General features: G+C 40.1%; 1 protein-coding gene across 1 annotated transcript in view; it reads right to left on the bottom strand.

Moving 5' to 3' along the window:
* ANKFN1 (ankyrin-repeat and fibronectin type III domain containing 1) overlaps positions 1–16,429 on the bottom strand; it is a 119,562-nt gene that overhangs the window by 38,228 nt on the left and 64,905 nt on the right. Inside the window, exon 8 of the mRNA XM_004685007.1 lies at positions 336–433. Within this exon, the coding sequence (XP_004685064.1) occupies positions 336–433 (98 nt within the window). The remainder of the gene's footprint in view (positions 1–335; positions 434–16,429) is intronic.

The following is a 16,429-nucleotide window of genomic DNA, read 5'->3' as shown; positions in this document are numbered from 1 at the left end:
ACAGGGAGTCAAAATTGGATCTCTCAGAGCCTTTGATCCCCCCTGAAGATTAGACTGTGATCCAGAGAGCAGCAGCCTTCAAGGCTTGCATGAGGCCAGTCTTTTTCTGATCTCCGTAGAACATGGCAGCTTACAAAGTGGTTCATGCTGTTTGCTCACTCCTTTGTGGAGTTCAGATTATGGATACCAGACATATCACGCTTAACGAGTGGCAGTTGTTGCCAGAGGACTGGGTGTTGGCTGTTGTTTCCAGAGTATGCATTTGCTACCAAAACCCCTGCACAAACATTAGGCACAGACAAATAGGAAGTCTAAAAGGAGGATTTGGCATTTACCGTTGTAAGTCCTGTGATTGTGCATCTCAGGGTCTGTAAGTTTTCCATGATGATTTCACCAGCCAATGGACAAAAGTCTTTAGACATGCTCCATTCCACTGTGGAGTGGGGGGAGAGAGAAAGGAGGGAATGAAATTAGTTATATATCAAGAAGCATCATAGAAACTGGTATATAATCCTTCTAGAGATAAGAAATTTGTCCTCATTAGCCTATAAAAATTCATGTTACTTGGGATGAAAAGTAAGTTCCCAAGTTTATAATTATGAATAAAAAGCAGCCCTGATCTGTCAATCCTTTAAGATTAATACATCTTAAATATACATGTATATGTATGTATATATATATATATAGGCATAGAGAACCATCCATACTCAGGCACATTTTATATAAAATTCATTGTATGTAGAAGATAAATTACTTAAATTGTATTGTAACTTTATTTATTGCATTGATTGAGTACATCAATACTTTACCGTCTATTTGTGTCCAAGTCTGGTCTTCACCTCATTATTCTATGAAAGACTTCTTTCAAGTCTAAATAATGTTCTCATCCCAGATCAAGAGACTCCTGCCATTCCTTCTACATTATTTATCTATTTTGGGGATGCATTCCCATTCTTTAGTGTTCTTGTACTGTTCCCCTGATTCGATACCTTCTTCTAGTCTTTTTTCATTGGCTTATCTTCTGTCAAGGAATTAGGATTTGTGGTTGACTTCATCAGTGATATCCCCCATACATGATATCCTCAAAGTGGGTATTGATCCACAGTTAAATTGTCCAAATTCTAACACCCCAGTTTACTGTGAGACCATGTTCTTTCCATTGGCTGAAACACTATCGTTAGGAGAAATAAATTGTACATGATCAATAAAAGGTAGTTGACAATTTACCTATGGCAGGATTTAAAGTAATCCTAAATGAAGGAGATTGTCATGAGGAAGACAAAGTTTGTATGTTTTTAAACCTCATAATGACAAGTTCTAGGCCTTAAAATTTGTTAGTTACTCTGTGACATTTAATTATTTAAGAAGTAAGCCAAAATCATTCCCAAATCCTTCTCTTTCCCGCAGGTTACAGAGGCCCTCTGCTTTAGAGTGTTGTGTTTCATTTCCTGCTTCTCTTCAAGGTGCTACTGGAAACCTAACTTGCTAACTCTCTTAAAATTGCCCTGTCAGATTCCTGTGCTCTGGTATGGGGATGCGTTTTCTTGGCAGCCCTGACACTCTGGCCTTCTCTACTTTCTGCACTACTTTCCCATTAGTTTCTATTATACCTTTTCTCTGTTTCTCCACCCACCTGAACTTGCTTTCCAGGCTCTCTATGGTCCCTCTTATCCATCTCCCTTTAATGTGATGACCTTTGGGGATTTAATTTTTTTTAAAGATTGATTTATTTATGCATTCAGAACTGGGGTACAGGCCAGAGGTGCCGGGGTGGTGAGAGGCTTCACCAGAGACAGAGTGGGGAGCAGAACAGGTCGACTGATGAAGTACACTGCTGAGGGGAGCAGCGGGCGGGTCAGGAGAGTTCTGCTGTGCCATGTGGTCACCTCCGGGGCAGGCGGTGATCGAACTCATGCTGAAGTGTCTTTAGCTTCTTGGTGCTGTGCTTTAATCCGCTGCGCCACCAGGGGAGGGCCCGGGTATTTAATTTTTGACTTTTATTTTTAACTTCTACACGCTTGCTCTCACTAGTGACTTTATTCACTTTTCTAGGTGTAACTTTCCCCTGGGCTCTAACTTCACCCTGTGAATATACACTTGAGTATATCCTCTAAGAACTAACCTTTTCGGAAACGTTCCTCCTTTTGTTTATTCAATCTTGGCTTATGGCACCGCCCATATCCAATTACTGGACCCCAAATCTCAGACCCTACTTGCCTCCTCTTTTCCTTCAATTCCTCACAGTCACAAAACCCAGCAGATTCGACTTTAAAACTCTCTTCTGTAATTTATCTTCTACCCGCACACTGAAATTAGCCTAGAACAGACCTTTATAATCACTAGCATTAATTCTGCTATTGATTTGTTTGAAGGCCTGATTGATAACTGATTAACTATCCTCCTTGATTTTTCTGTTCTTCTCATTCTTGTATATATATATACACATATATATATACACATATATATATTTAAAGATTTTATTTATTTATGCATATAGTACTGGGGTATGGGCAATAGGTTTAGGGGCAGTGAGAGGCTTCACCAGAGACAGAGTGGGGAGCAGAACAGGCAGATTGATGAAGTACACTGCTGAGGGGGGCAGCGGGCGGGTCAGGATAGGGCTGTAGCACCCTGCCGGTTACCTCCAGGGCAGGGGATCCAATTCGCACCAAAGCAGCCTTTGCCAGATTCGCAGTGCTGCTCTTTAACCTGCTGTGCCACCAGGGAGGGCCATTCTTATATACTCTTAAGCCCAAATTACAACTTTAAAATTTAGAGAAATTGATTTCATTTCTCCATTTAAAACCTTCTTATAATGTTCAGTTGCTTTCAAACTAAAATGAGAACTTAAGAAGACATTCAAAGACTTTCATAACCTGGTCCCAACCTTACTTTCCTGTCCTCCTACCTTGCTACCCCCGAAAACAAAATCGCTGTTCCATAGATCCTTGTTACCTCTTCATTCTGCATATTTCTGTCTCCATGTCTGGCTCATCTTCAGTCTTTCCTTGGTGAAACCCTCTAATCCTTTATGACCTAGCAAATCCAGCTTCAAATTCTTTAGCAATAATTAAACACACCTGTTTCTGTCCTCCCAAAGTCCTTTATTCATATAAAACAAGATTTATTATATGCTTATATTGTATATTTATTTATTACTTTATTGTATGTGTCTTTTTCTCTTGTTAGATTGTGAGAAACTTGAAATAAGAAAAATGTCATTTATTCTTTTCCTTTCCAGGATGTGTGTGCTTGGTGCATAGGAGATACTTACTAAATATTTTACAGATCAAATACATGTATGAATATACATATACATGTATATGTATCTTTAAATATATATCTGTAATTTTACATATATATGTATGTATTTGACTTACACACATATGCACGACTGGTTTTTCCAATATAGAGATATTTTTCTTCCAGCTGAATCTCTTCATTCTCTAGTTTCTTGACTTTTGAGGTTCTCAGGAATATTGTAAAATCCATTTAGAATCAAATGAAGAGTGATGTAAAAAATGTATATATAATAAAATAAATTCCTAACTAAATTAATATTCTAGCGATGTAATTAGTGTGTATAGAAGTGTATTTGAATATATGTCTTATATGGGTATAAGTGTACCTACACATTAGATATGTATTTAGTGTGTGTGTATATTATGCATTTTAATATGTGTGTTATATATACCTGTATGTATTGGCTTCTTCTTAAAGAAGCCAAGTCACTGAAAGTCAAATTAAAGGTTTATAAATAAAGAATAATGTCGCATGTAATTCTAGCTTAAACAAACAAAAGAAATCATTGACGGTGTCATAACAAAACAAAATAAAATCAGTAGCAAATTTATAAGGATATCTAGAAAGAGAAAAGAAAATGGGAAAACTCTGGAAACAAAAATATCTTTGTTTGCTATTGAGCCAAGCTATGATTGACAGAATGGTGGAGCTCCAACCTAAAGATTATTAAGGGTTTCTGGTTCCAGGCAAAGGATGAGGTCCCAAAGGGAGACAAGGGATTAGTAGGAACAATACCAGATTTTTTGGCGAGTGATTAATGAAATTTTGATCAAAGATATCATCTATAAAATTTTTGAAGAAATTATTTTTGACTCAAAGCTGTTCATATTCTGCTGAGATATGTTTTACAAAGCATGTTTCAGGTGGCATAGAGGGCCTAACTTCTTGGAAAACAAAACAAAAAACAAACAGAAGCATGTTTTTAAGGAGTGTGGTCCTGCTTTGGGAGGCAGCGAGAGTCAAACACTCAACACTGATTATATTTTTAAAGCACGCCTGGGTGCTAAAGGGGAAGGAGATAGAGAAAGAGCACATTCACACAGAAGAAAATAAATTCTCTGTATTGGAGCGGCCAGCGTATTCTGGGACAACCAAAGGTCTTTCCTTTCTATTCATTGCCTTGGGTTGGTGGGGTCTTTTGACATGAAGAAAGGCACTTCTGATCATTTCAAGAACTAGGGAGCGAAACAGCAGAGTGAGCAGGAATTACTTGGGTTGCCAACTGGGAATTGTAAGAAGGCAACTTAGCGTGGTCTCTCTGGAAAATTAAGTGTAGGTAGTTTTAAGACTTAATATTAAAGCCATGAGAAAATCACTTATAAGTCTGCTCTAAGTCCCTGAAGGGTTTGGAGCCATGATTATGAAGTTTAAAACTATATAATACTTATAATTTTAAGATAAAGATCAGGACAACTGTTTCTACTTAGGTCTGGGAAATAGAAGCAGGGTTTAATCATGCAATGGCTCATAGCAGTTGAAAATTAACAAGAAAGGTACCAGACAAAACTTAGGTGTTAGTATTTCTTAAAATTTGGCCTTAGCTCAAACTGTGATTCACTATATTTTATATCAAATAATGGTGACTCTTTTAAATGTGATGTTTTATTATTTTAACAAATATTTCATTTTTATCTAAGCTTTAGAAAAAGAGTCAGTTGGATAGGAGAGCCTAGCTGAATTCCACCATGGCAGACATATAAGCTATAGGCCAACAGCATGAAAAGAAAAAGGGTTCCTGAGGATCTGTAATGTTTCCTGAACTCTATTACGTGAGGAAAAATGTCACAGAATCAGTGACAAGAACGGACACACCTGCCTACAGATGTCAGGGTGCACAAGCAGAGAAGAAAAATGTAAAGCTCAGATAAATCTCAAGCCTCATGGTGTAGACTGTGTGGCTAGTACACTCTGCTTTAGCTGATAGCACTCAAGTTTCAGGCCAACTTTCTGAGAGGTGAATAGGCAAAAGAAAAGGCATTAAAGAAATAGCACTTTAATGTCTAATTTCTATGCAGTTGTTAAATTTCATGGACAGTCAGCTATCCCCAAAGTCTAGAATTGTTCTATCCTTTTCACACATCAGGAGGAGTATGCGGTAAAACTTAGTCTTTCCTCTTGTGCTGGTTCCTCTTAGCTCTTCACTTGGCCTCCTCAGTCACTTGACTTTGGATTCCTTGCTTATTCTGTTTTCTCATTTGATCTTCCCTCTCCCCACCACATCTTTGGCTTCATTTGAGCAGGATAGGGCAATGTCTCTCCCTTTTCAAACTTTTCCCTGGCTTTCCAAGGGAAGCTGTTCTCATAGCAGTTTAATGTTTCTGTGTCACTGCACTTGCTTCATTGCTCTGTGTTTATGCTTTATGTATTCTGGCTGCTTGGCAGTCGATAAGCTCTTTGAGGGCAAAGACCATATTGGATTCACACTGAAGTTGCTGTCATAGCAGCTGGCGCAATGTGGATGGCTAGGTACATGTTTGCGTTACATGCTTGATTCTTGACTTTGGACCCCTAAAATCAAAGGTAGGGAAATCTGATGGTGGTCCATAAAGAATAAGCAAAAACACCGTCAGGAGAGAAAAATTACAGTCAGAAAGAAGCCTAACTGGGAGCTGTTTAAACTGTCTAATGAGATGGCGAGAACAACTAGCCAGATTTCCAGGGTCCCAGACTCTTCACTTGCCTATATTGCCTCTCAGGAACCCAAAAAATAAAAGTTTATTTCCTACTCACTATCAGCACTTCTATGGAACCAAAACAACATTCTGACTGGCCACACTCACCCCGGCGCCTTAGCTAATGAACGGAATTTGGCTAGACTGCCCAGCCCAGCACCAGATATTATGAAATCTTCCCCTGATCCATGTAATTGTGCAGTTTCTAACCTTTCAGGCCAACCATAGCACTAGAGGAAGAAAAAGGGAGAGAGGGACGTGCCGGGAAACCCAGAGACAGATCAAATGTAGTCATTTCAAGAGATGAGAAGATGTGTCTTGCTGAAGCATGAACCCGCTCAACACTTGTGGGTTTTAAATTGGGAACTGACGTGAAAACTCTGGATCTGGAAATTCTGTTTAGCTCTGGCAAAACACGAGGTCGGAGCTGCTTGCATTTTTATTTTAAATTCCCTTGGTAGTCCTAGGAGCAGGGGCATGCATTACTTTCAAACAAGAATCTTTATTGTTTGCATAGCACACAGTCTTCCAGTTAATTAGAAAAACATTTTTTTCCCAAATTAAATTTCCCTAGAAAAACAATGATTTAAATTAAGGGCAAAGGCTTTTTTTTGGGGGGGGGGGTGGACACTAGGAAAGCATTCCTGCATCCACTACTTCTAAAACATTTGAAGCAAAGTAGGAATCGGGACTATATTACTTATTGTCAGTTTCTACCAATCATAAAAACAATATATTCCTAGTGTCTTCATTTAGCCTGCCATATGATAGAGCAACATACATAGAGCAGGAGGTAGGGAAACTACATGTGTGAGTTCTTGCAAGTATGTCAGCATAACAAGTAACCACACACACACACACACACACACACAGTCGTCTTTATGAAAAATAGACTGGTTGGCAGAGGAATAGAAGGGGGAGGCAGGCACGTAGGAGGGAAGTGGATAGGGCACTGGAGCTTTGGTGGAGGGCAGATGAAGCATGTGCCTATCTGAGGTGTGAAGTTGTTCTGCCAAAATTATATAGTTCTGTAAATGATTAAATAAAATTTGAAAAAATACATGGTCATTGCAGCTCCAATTCTCTAACTCAGCCACCACCACCCTGTTATGACTTATCTAAACTGTTTCTCTAGATCCCCTGGGCTTCTAAATGAAAGATGGGATCATTTTCATGCTTCTGACAACAACTACTACTACTATTTGTTTCTCTCTTTTCAAGCCTAGCATGAAATGTTTGCTGAATGTATCATCTTCTGAAGGCCCCGGTTGTTGCAGCCTGATACCTCAAAGGAGATCCGAGAAGCTTCAGCTCTCATGTACTTCATTAGTTACTTAAACCTGTGTGTTCAAACAAAACTTCCTTACTGATTTCTGCAGTCGGAGAAGAAAGACTGAATAATTTGCACTAGGGAAGTTGTCAGAAGTATAAATAACCCTTAAACCTCAAATCATACAAAAATCATTTTATTCTTTACTTTTATAGGATATTTTTCCACAGTAAATTCATTTACTGGTTTTCCTAGAACATTAAACTATGAGTGGGTAAGTCTCAGATTTATCACAAAGGCCAGAGTGTGAAACTTTAAGAGTAGATGGTATGATAGGGTCAGTTTTAGAGGAGGCATAACAGGGAGATGGAGGAAGTCAGAGTTTGCCCCCCCCATCTGTGTTTAAGTGGGGTAGATGCAGTGGCGTCCTGGCATAAACTTAGGTGGATCTTGAGAGCTGACTGTTAAAATATAGGATTTTGCAAGCTAGAGATTAAATACCACTGTCATTACACTTTAAATTGTATCAAAAAAACCATGAAAGACAAAGGCAGTGAGTCCTCCAAGCTCATCATTTCTTATTTTACTGCATTTTCAGTGTTCTGGCTGTATGGTAGGAGTAGTATAGAATGGTGTGCCACTCTAGATCTCTTACCAACCTGCTTATTGACATGTCATGTTGGTAGGCTAAAGTTATGGGAATATTTACATTATAGAAATCAGCAATGTCACAAACCAGAGCTTGAGCTTTTATTTTGTGGACTTTCTAGATCGGGTATTGGCAAACTAGATCTGTGAGTCAAATTCAACCCAATGTCTGATTTTGTCTGGTCCAAGAACTAAGGTGGCTATGGTTTTTACCTTTTTCAAGAATTGTTAAAAAAATATCAAACAGATGCAAATATATACACACACAAAGGAGTATATGCTATAGAGACCACAGGTGATCTGTATAGCCTGAACTATTTACTTTGCTTTTTATAGGAGAAATTCTGCCACTGCTGTTCACTTAAGAGAGCGATGGAGAAAATGTTAATGCAGGTGAAAGTTGGAAGTTTTTGTCATGTGAATAGCACAGAGTAACTAGACATTATTGGGCGTTAGTCTTCAACTACTTGAAGACTATTGATAAAACAAAGTCACTTATGTCATCAATGAATGAGTGACATACCAACATGTCTTTGTTTATTTATTTTTGCTTTGCTTTCTTAAAATAAATGAAAATATCAGCCAGCACTTACATGGGCATGGTGCTTGTTGATTTTAGTTACAGATTGGCTTATAGATTCAAGCATTCAATCAAAATGAAAGTACTTTGGGAGAGTCAAGGCTTTAGGGAATTTACAAACAATATAATTTTATGATGGTTTGTGAATTTTGTGCTCAAATTCTACCAGTAAAATTTATAATAGAGTGTACACTTCCACTCCCACCACCCCCCACACACTCACTCACAATTACACCCTGTTTTGTTTTCTCAGAGTCAGTTGTTGAGCATTTGCTATCATACCACTGGGCAGACACAAGCTACGTAGCTGCTTTAAGATGAGTCTATCTTGATCATCAGGATGGAGTGTCACAGGGGTACTCTGTATTCATGCAGAAATCAGGTAATGTTCTGTTACCAGGAGACAAAAATGAGGCACGCAGACCCTGTTAGGAGGCAGGAGTGGTCCTGTGAGGATTCTGGGGCGGAAGTTCAGTGACCCAGCAGTCACCGTCTGGAAGGTCTGCCCAGCAGCCAGATCCCAGGCACTGGGCTGCATAAGTATCTACGCACTCTGTGTCAGTTCTTCCTACCCAAACCAGGACTGACCCAGAAACTGGCACAGCACACAGTTGCCAGGCAGGCATCCACGGACTTGATTACAACAAGGATGGCAGAGTTGAGGGCTGACCAATGGACACCTAGATGTTGATGTGTGTAGGAGAGGCCAAACCAGTTCCCTGCTTCCGGAGGACAGAAAGCTCCACGCCTAAGCATTATCTGTGCTTCACTCATGTTATTAAGTGCTTTATTTTCATTTATTATTACACATTAAAATATTCTTTCTATTTGATGAATGTCTAGGTTCTATGAATGACACTTTTAGGACACCGAGGACTGAAAGGAGGAGGCTCAGCAGGTCATTAAGATAAACCACTCACTTTTCCTTTTTCCTTAGAATATTGCCATGAGGTGTCTGGGTCGACCACTTTGTAAGAGAAACTGTCCAGATAATAATTTTTGTATATTAAAGAAGTATTAGCCTTTGAAAGACTTCAAGGTTTTAGCCGAACACTAACAGGTACTTAGAACCAAGGAGTTAGAGGTCTGAAGGTTGGCACTGCCATCCTGCCATGCTCTGAGATTGGGCAGCATCCTACCCAGTCCACCAGATAAGAGATTCCCCTGGGGAAGCTTCCTAGGAAAGCAGGGATTTTTGTTTGGTTTGGTTTCCAGTGGAGTGATGTTCTTCTTGCCTGCAGGGAGAGCGCCATGGCAAACTATTTAAACATTCTAAAGGGAAGCAGAGAAACATCTCTCTGACTTAGACACCTATGTTCCAAGATATGTGGCTAATTCACAGCTGTCTGAAGCCTGTTGGTACCCCAGGGAATTAAAATAACCAGTCACGGGGCAAAACAAAATTATTCCAATTTTCCTGTCAGACACTGAGGCTTCATTCAGAGAAGGGCACTCTAAGTATCTGACTTTCTTTCAGCCCTCTCCTATACCCACTTTAACTTCCCATTTTCCTTATTCTAACTTTAATTAAAAACTACTTGAGGACAGGACCCATGTCTTTTTGATCTGTAGACACCCCATTCTATTTTGTAGAAGAACCAGTGGAGCAGGGACTCATCATGTGGGTTTGACCTGTGTGCATAATCACCAGAGTCCTGTTTTGTTCCCGTGATCTGTAAAATAAGGACTCTTCATCTGGGCACTTAGCTGAAATCTGCCTTTCATACTACCCCCTGCATTTGCTCTGTAATGCAAGGGAGGAAAACCTACCAGTTTCTTAGATGGATAATTTTATCACTTATTTCTCCTAATACTTCTGCAACATAGGCTAAGTCATTTGTCCAATAATAGTACACTTTGAACAAGCGTCAGAAGTGGGAATGAAAGCCAGGTCTATGTGAACCCAGAAGTCACCTCTAATTTCTCATGGAGACGCTGATAAAATTCTGTTCTTTTCCAGGCTTTCAAGGCTCTGGATGATTTGGTCCTTCTCCATCTTCTGTTTTTAGTTTCACAATTTCCTCGAGTTTTCTTTCCTTCTCTGATTGATATTTACATCTTCAAACATGTCAGGCTCCTTTCTCTATCATACAGGCCATTCATTTTTCTGGAAATGTTCTTTCTCCTTCCTTCAACTTTCAATTCATTCATTATTCTCTTTTTCCAACAGTAATCCATATCCGTATCACTTCTGCACATAAACCTTCTCTGATCCCAAGATAACATTAAATCCCTGCTGTGTCTCGGGGGCACCAAATACTGTTCTTGTTGTAGGTGTTGGTGCAATCACCTCTTTAACCCAGTAGCTGTTTGAGGATTATATATATGCTAATATTTCCTTAGGAATATATATAAATACATGTCTATAAACAACTAGCATATGCCAGAGCATATACCATAGTAGGTCCATAAACAACTATTGAACTGATCTTAGATTATTGATCAGCTAGATGTGGGAACATGCAAAGGCTAGTGACATGGTTCTTGACTTCAGGAAGCTTACAGTTTCACATTATGAACTTTTTTTTTTTTTCTTACAGATGAGGACAGGAGGCTTAAATAGGTCAAACCTATTTAACACTAGAATTCTTGTTCCATCACCATGCAAGTTCAGTTCTCAGGAGTCAGGTCCTTGTTCCAGGCAGATGTCTCTCCCATCTTCTCCTGTCAAAAACTGTCTCACAGGGAAGGCTCAAGCTCCTGCAATGTCAGGTTAGTCTCTGATTTCCCTGAGTTATTTGAACTGCCATGATTTCTGGCATGAATGCTCTCCATTTTATGTTAAAATGATTAAAGCACATGTATTTTCAACCCTTTGGCACAATATATTTCAAATTGATATCCTTTTAATTTTGTTAAGCTTCATTACTATCATCTTCATCCAAGCTGTCATCATTTCACCTTAATACTCAATATACATACAGTATGTATAAGTTGGTACTCAGTTTCCTAGTCATACCAGTCTCCTTGCCTCTGTTTTTACCCCCACCATTCCACTGCAGCCAGAACAGTCCCTTCAAACCATAAGTCATATCACTGTGCATCAGTGATAGCTTGTAATTGCCCTTGGAGTAAAGTCCAAACTCCTTAATGTCCTCTTCAAAGGTGCTGGCATACTAAGGCCTGAAGGACAAATCTAGCTTCCTGCTTGTTCTTGCATAGCCTGTGAGCTAAGACTGTTTTTAAATTAAAAAAAAAAACACAGAATATTTTATAATGTGAAAAGTATATGAAATTCAAATTCAGTGTCCATAAATAAAATTTTATTGGAACACAACCCCACTCATTCTTTCACATATTGTTTCAATGGCAGAATTGATTCATTGCAACAGAGACCAGATGGCCTTCAAAGCCTAAGATAGTTACTACCTGACCCTTTAAGAAAGACCTTGCAGACCCCCGGTCTACAGAGAGTTGCAATCTGGTCCCTGCCTGCTGCTTTGATCCTACCAGTCCTTCTAGTGAACCTATTTTGCTTCATCTGCATGTTCTGTTTTTCTAACTTACCAAATTATATCTACTAAACTCATCCCGTCTCTCAAATATTTTATCCTTTTTCTTTTTAATACTTATCATTACCTGGAATTGTCTAGTTTATGTATTAGTTCACTTACTTACCCAAGAACATGTGAGATGTATGGTTTTCTCCCCTTAATCCCCCAACTGTATTGTTGGAAACCTGATATAGGTCTATGCATTGTAGGCATCAAAAAATACATAGTGGATGGGAATTTTACTTCCCTAAAAGTTCTTCAGGGAAGATATTCTATCCTGTTCATTTTTTTATACCGCCCCCACCCCAGGGACCAACAACATGACTCATATTTATTTCCAAAAATGGCTGTTGAATGAATAAAATGCCAGTCACTTTCTCTTGCCACTGGGACAAAATGAGAAGACGCATGCTTTCAGCTGGACCCCAAGAAATAATACAGCATCTTTTCTACCTCATCTACTCTTCATTGTTTGCGAGCACATTTTAAAGTGGGGCAATGAATTCCAGCATATTCCTTGGAGAGCAGTGGCTATGAGTACTGCAGGAGCCCCTATAAAGGGTATTTCTTTGATGAAAAGAAAATCCTAAATTAAACAAAAACATAAAATGGTTTATAGGTAGCAAATGCTTAGTGATCTTTGGAGGATGCTAGGAAAACATCTATTAATGTTTATGGGGGCACTGTGCTTCACTTCCAAATGTTTCACTTAATTCTAATAATCTTTCACGGTAGGAAATATCTTTCTAATTTTACAATACAAACTGAGTCTCAGAACTTTTAGATAACTAGCTCAAGGCTACCCAGTGTAGAGTCTGGATTTGAACTCCTGTTCTGTTTTGTCTCCCTCCCAAGCCCATGGAGGGAGGTGATAAATGAACTAACAGCTGTGTTGAGGTCTTTTGAGCTAAAGAAAGCTCCAACTGTGAAAGCTTGCAGAAAGTATTTGCAATATTCAGCTTCTACTGAGTGAACCAAATGCAGGCGCTGCTGGTTGGCGCCTCTGTCACCTTCCCCAAGGGCCAGAGTTGTCTCCAATACTGTGATTTCCTTGTTGTGGTTTCAAGATGGGGGGGGTTGTGTTTCTGGGTGTAGTGACTGAGCAGAACAGGGATTGTACTGATGCTGGGGGATTGAGAGTCTCATGAAGGTGTTCTGTATTTTCATGTCAGCTACATGTGGCTGAGGTGGCCAAGATAAGTACTGATTTTTTAAAAAATAAACAGCAATGTAAACAGTCACAGAAGACTCATGTAAATTGCTGGCACATAATTTGAGCCTGGTTCATGTTATGTAACCTCACTGATGCCAAGTCTTCCTCCTCTTCCCCTCTAATAGCCTCCATGGAGCCTTCCCCAGTCCTGAATAAGGGTCATATGTTTTTGTCTTTTTTTTTTTTTCACCTGTTCTTTGCCTTCTGACTTATACTGAGGTGAGAAATAGGATGGGTTACCTGGGAACAATTAAGTCCCAAAGAAGGAGTGAACTCCAGAATCCAAAGGAATTTGTTAGAGTACAAATGAATAAATAAATGAGGAAAGAGAAGGAAGGGAAGGAGGGAGGAAGGAAAGAGGTACGGAAGAAAGGAAGGAACAATGGGAGGAAGGAGAGAAGGAGGGAGGGAGGGAAGAAAGCAGGGAGAGGGGTAGAGGAAGACCATCTTGGGAACTGCCAGTGACAGTCCTCTCACCGTTGCTTCTCGCCAAGAGAATGCACTGTTTGGGGTTCTTCTGTATTTGCTTTCACATTCTACTGTAAAATACTCAACAAAGTGCCTTATTGATCCTGAAAATCCAATCTTCAGGTTTTCCCATCAAAGCAAGAAGCAGCCTCTCAGAGCTTCCCAGGGAGACAAAGAACCCAGTCTTCCTCGCCCCAGGCCTGGTCTGTTCTGAGAGGATGAGCAGACTGGCTGGTGTTTAGGGCACAAACCTCAATATGCTCATGTGGGTTTTCTTTTCTTGGGGCCCAGGGACCCCAAAAGTATGTCAGAAGACCAGAGAACATCTTTCATATTATAAGCAACATATGTGTGTTTTCCCCTCCCCCAGATCTCTCTGAGAGACTACACATCACAATATACAATACACAATGTATACTCCAGTTGGGGCTACTTGAGGACTAATTACTTTTCTTTGCAAACTGCTATAGTTATCTCTATTTTGTTTGTTATCTTTGGTTTCTTTCTTTTTAAAGATTTATTTATTTATGCATACAGAACTGAGGTACAGGCCAGAGGTTCAGGGGCGGTGAGAGAATTCACCAGAGACCAAGTGGGGAGCAGAACAAGCAGATCGACCAAATACACTGCTGAAGGGAGCAGCTGGTGGATCAGGAGAGGTCTGCCGCACCATGTGGGTCAGCTCTGGGGCAGGTGATGAAACTCACACTGTAGGGGCTAAGGCCAGCTTGCACTGCTGCTCTTTAATCTGTTGCACCACCAGGGAGGGCTCTGTTGTCTCTGGTTTCCACATTTCTACTTATATATGATGTCTCTCAAATTTTCACCTTCATAAAACACATTCAAATCCGTAGCTTAGACCTAAAATGCCACATGTTGTGTATCTGCCTGCTCATCTGTTTAATAGGCTGATTCACTCAGGCTTTTCATCTTGGTTCAAGTGGAACATAGTAGGTTCTCAATAAAATGTCTTACATGAATTGTACGATAATTCATTTAATAGAGATGTTGTTAGTCACAGTTAAACAGGAAACACAAGACTGATATTTTGTGGATAAAAGAGATCAAAAGTGTGGGGAAGATAGAGGAGAGTAATGCTTCAGATTTTGAAAAGAATTTTGTTCTAAGATAACAAGGCAGGATAATTTTTAAATCTTGGCAGTGAGATATTGGTCCATAGATAGTGAGAAAAGAATTTTGTGGACTTGTTGGAGGGAGATATACATAATGTACTCTCAATAAATACAGTTCAATTTGTTGAATTTTGTATAATCTAATTTTGTAATAATCTAACACCAAGCTAGTTTCTGGAACACTTGGGATAAGAAGTCAAATTCATCTTCGTTTACTTCTTATTATTTTCAATCAAATTCTATTGATTAACCATTTGCTTGTATTCCTATTTAGTTGCAGGAACACAGTCCCCATCTCAAAACCTGCACTAACTCACTAACCCGCCAGCCAAAGTCAGGCGCCACAACACACTGGCCCCCTTCTTCTCCCTCTCCCTCCCCCTAGTAACCTCTGAATTTTCCATAGGGTCAGAATACTGCTTATTAGACTTTCACCAATGCCCTGCTAGGAACCAGATGCTATAGAGTGCTGGGGATGCAAATTTGTGCAAAGCCTGATCGTAGCCTGTAAGACAATCAGTGAAGAAGACAGACTAGTCTGTCCAGGGTTAGAGTGCAGTGCGACGACTTCTAGGTGGGGTGGGCAGGCTCAGAGTGGAGGTGCACGTAATCATTTGCAAGAGGGGAGTGTGGGGTAGTGTTCTGTCAGGTGGGCTATGGCAGAGCCCTGAAGGGTGTGCAGGCCTGTCCAGGGGTGAGTGGTTTAAAGGCTCTGTAGGCAGAGCTGCTAACATGCACAGAGGCACAGAGTCACGGTGGGCTGGGAACTGCCAGGTGATTCTGGGCAGCAGAAGGTGAAGTGGTATAGGAGTGCAAATTGGAGCAGAGAAGACATGAGTCAGGGAGGCAGGAGCTCAGTGCAGCGCTGACAAGGGTCAACGTTTTCAAAGCATCTTGAACTATTCAAAGATCAGGCCCTTGTGTGCACCATCATTCATGTAGCTCATGGGAAGAAAACCAGAGAGAGGCAAGGACATAGTCACGTTGACCAGAAAGATATTGGAGCCATGATTCAGGATCTAGGGATCCTGGGTTCAGGGTACCAGTTGGCAGCTGGCATCATCTTCACCATTTGTGAGGAGGAAGAAAACTGCCTGCCTTCCTGTCCATCACCAAGAGACAGCTTTTCCTATTCATTGAGCAACCCAAATGTTTGGCATCTCAAGTTCTTATAGGAAATGGTGACTACTAGACCTTTCGTATTTTTTAAACCAAGAGCTCTCAGCAACACTGTACACTTAACATTGCCCAAACCAAATACCGTGTTTATTTCAAAGATCACGTGCTCTCTTCAGGTGTACGTAGCCTTAGTTTTACTCAAAGTTCAATTGCAAGTGGTAATAAAAGCATTGACATCAAAATGCTCAGTTAATATTTATGTAGCTGTTGCCATCTCAGGTTTATACATGCAAAAACCTCAGAGCTCATCAGATTTGAGTCCCCTTGAGCAGTAGTTTTTTTGGGGGGGATACTTTCATCCTTAAATAAGTTTCAAAACAACACTCAGAGAGTGGCAAGAGATCAAAGAAACCCCACTGTCATGGGGGCTACTGAAACTCTTATTTTCCCCCTTTGCGGAGGAGAAAATAGATCACCCTTATTAGGGATTGCAGCAATTCTGAGGCAAAAGCAGACCCAAGCTCAGCCA

The sequence above is a fragment of the Condylura cristata genome, unplaced genomic scaffold, assembly GCF_000260355.1.
Source record: "Condylura cristata isolate star-nosed mole 26May11 unplaced genomic scaffold, ConCri1.0 scaffold00017, whole genome shotgun sequence".
In the NCBI taxonomy this organism is placed as follows: domain Eukaryota; kingdom Metazoa; phylum Chordata; class Mammalia; order Eulipotyphla; family Talpidae; genus Condylura; species Condylura cristata.
The sequence above is the reverse complement of the archived record's forward strand: the minus strand, read 5'-3'. Positions and strand labels throughout refer to the sequence as shown.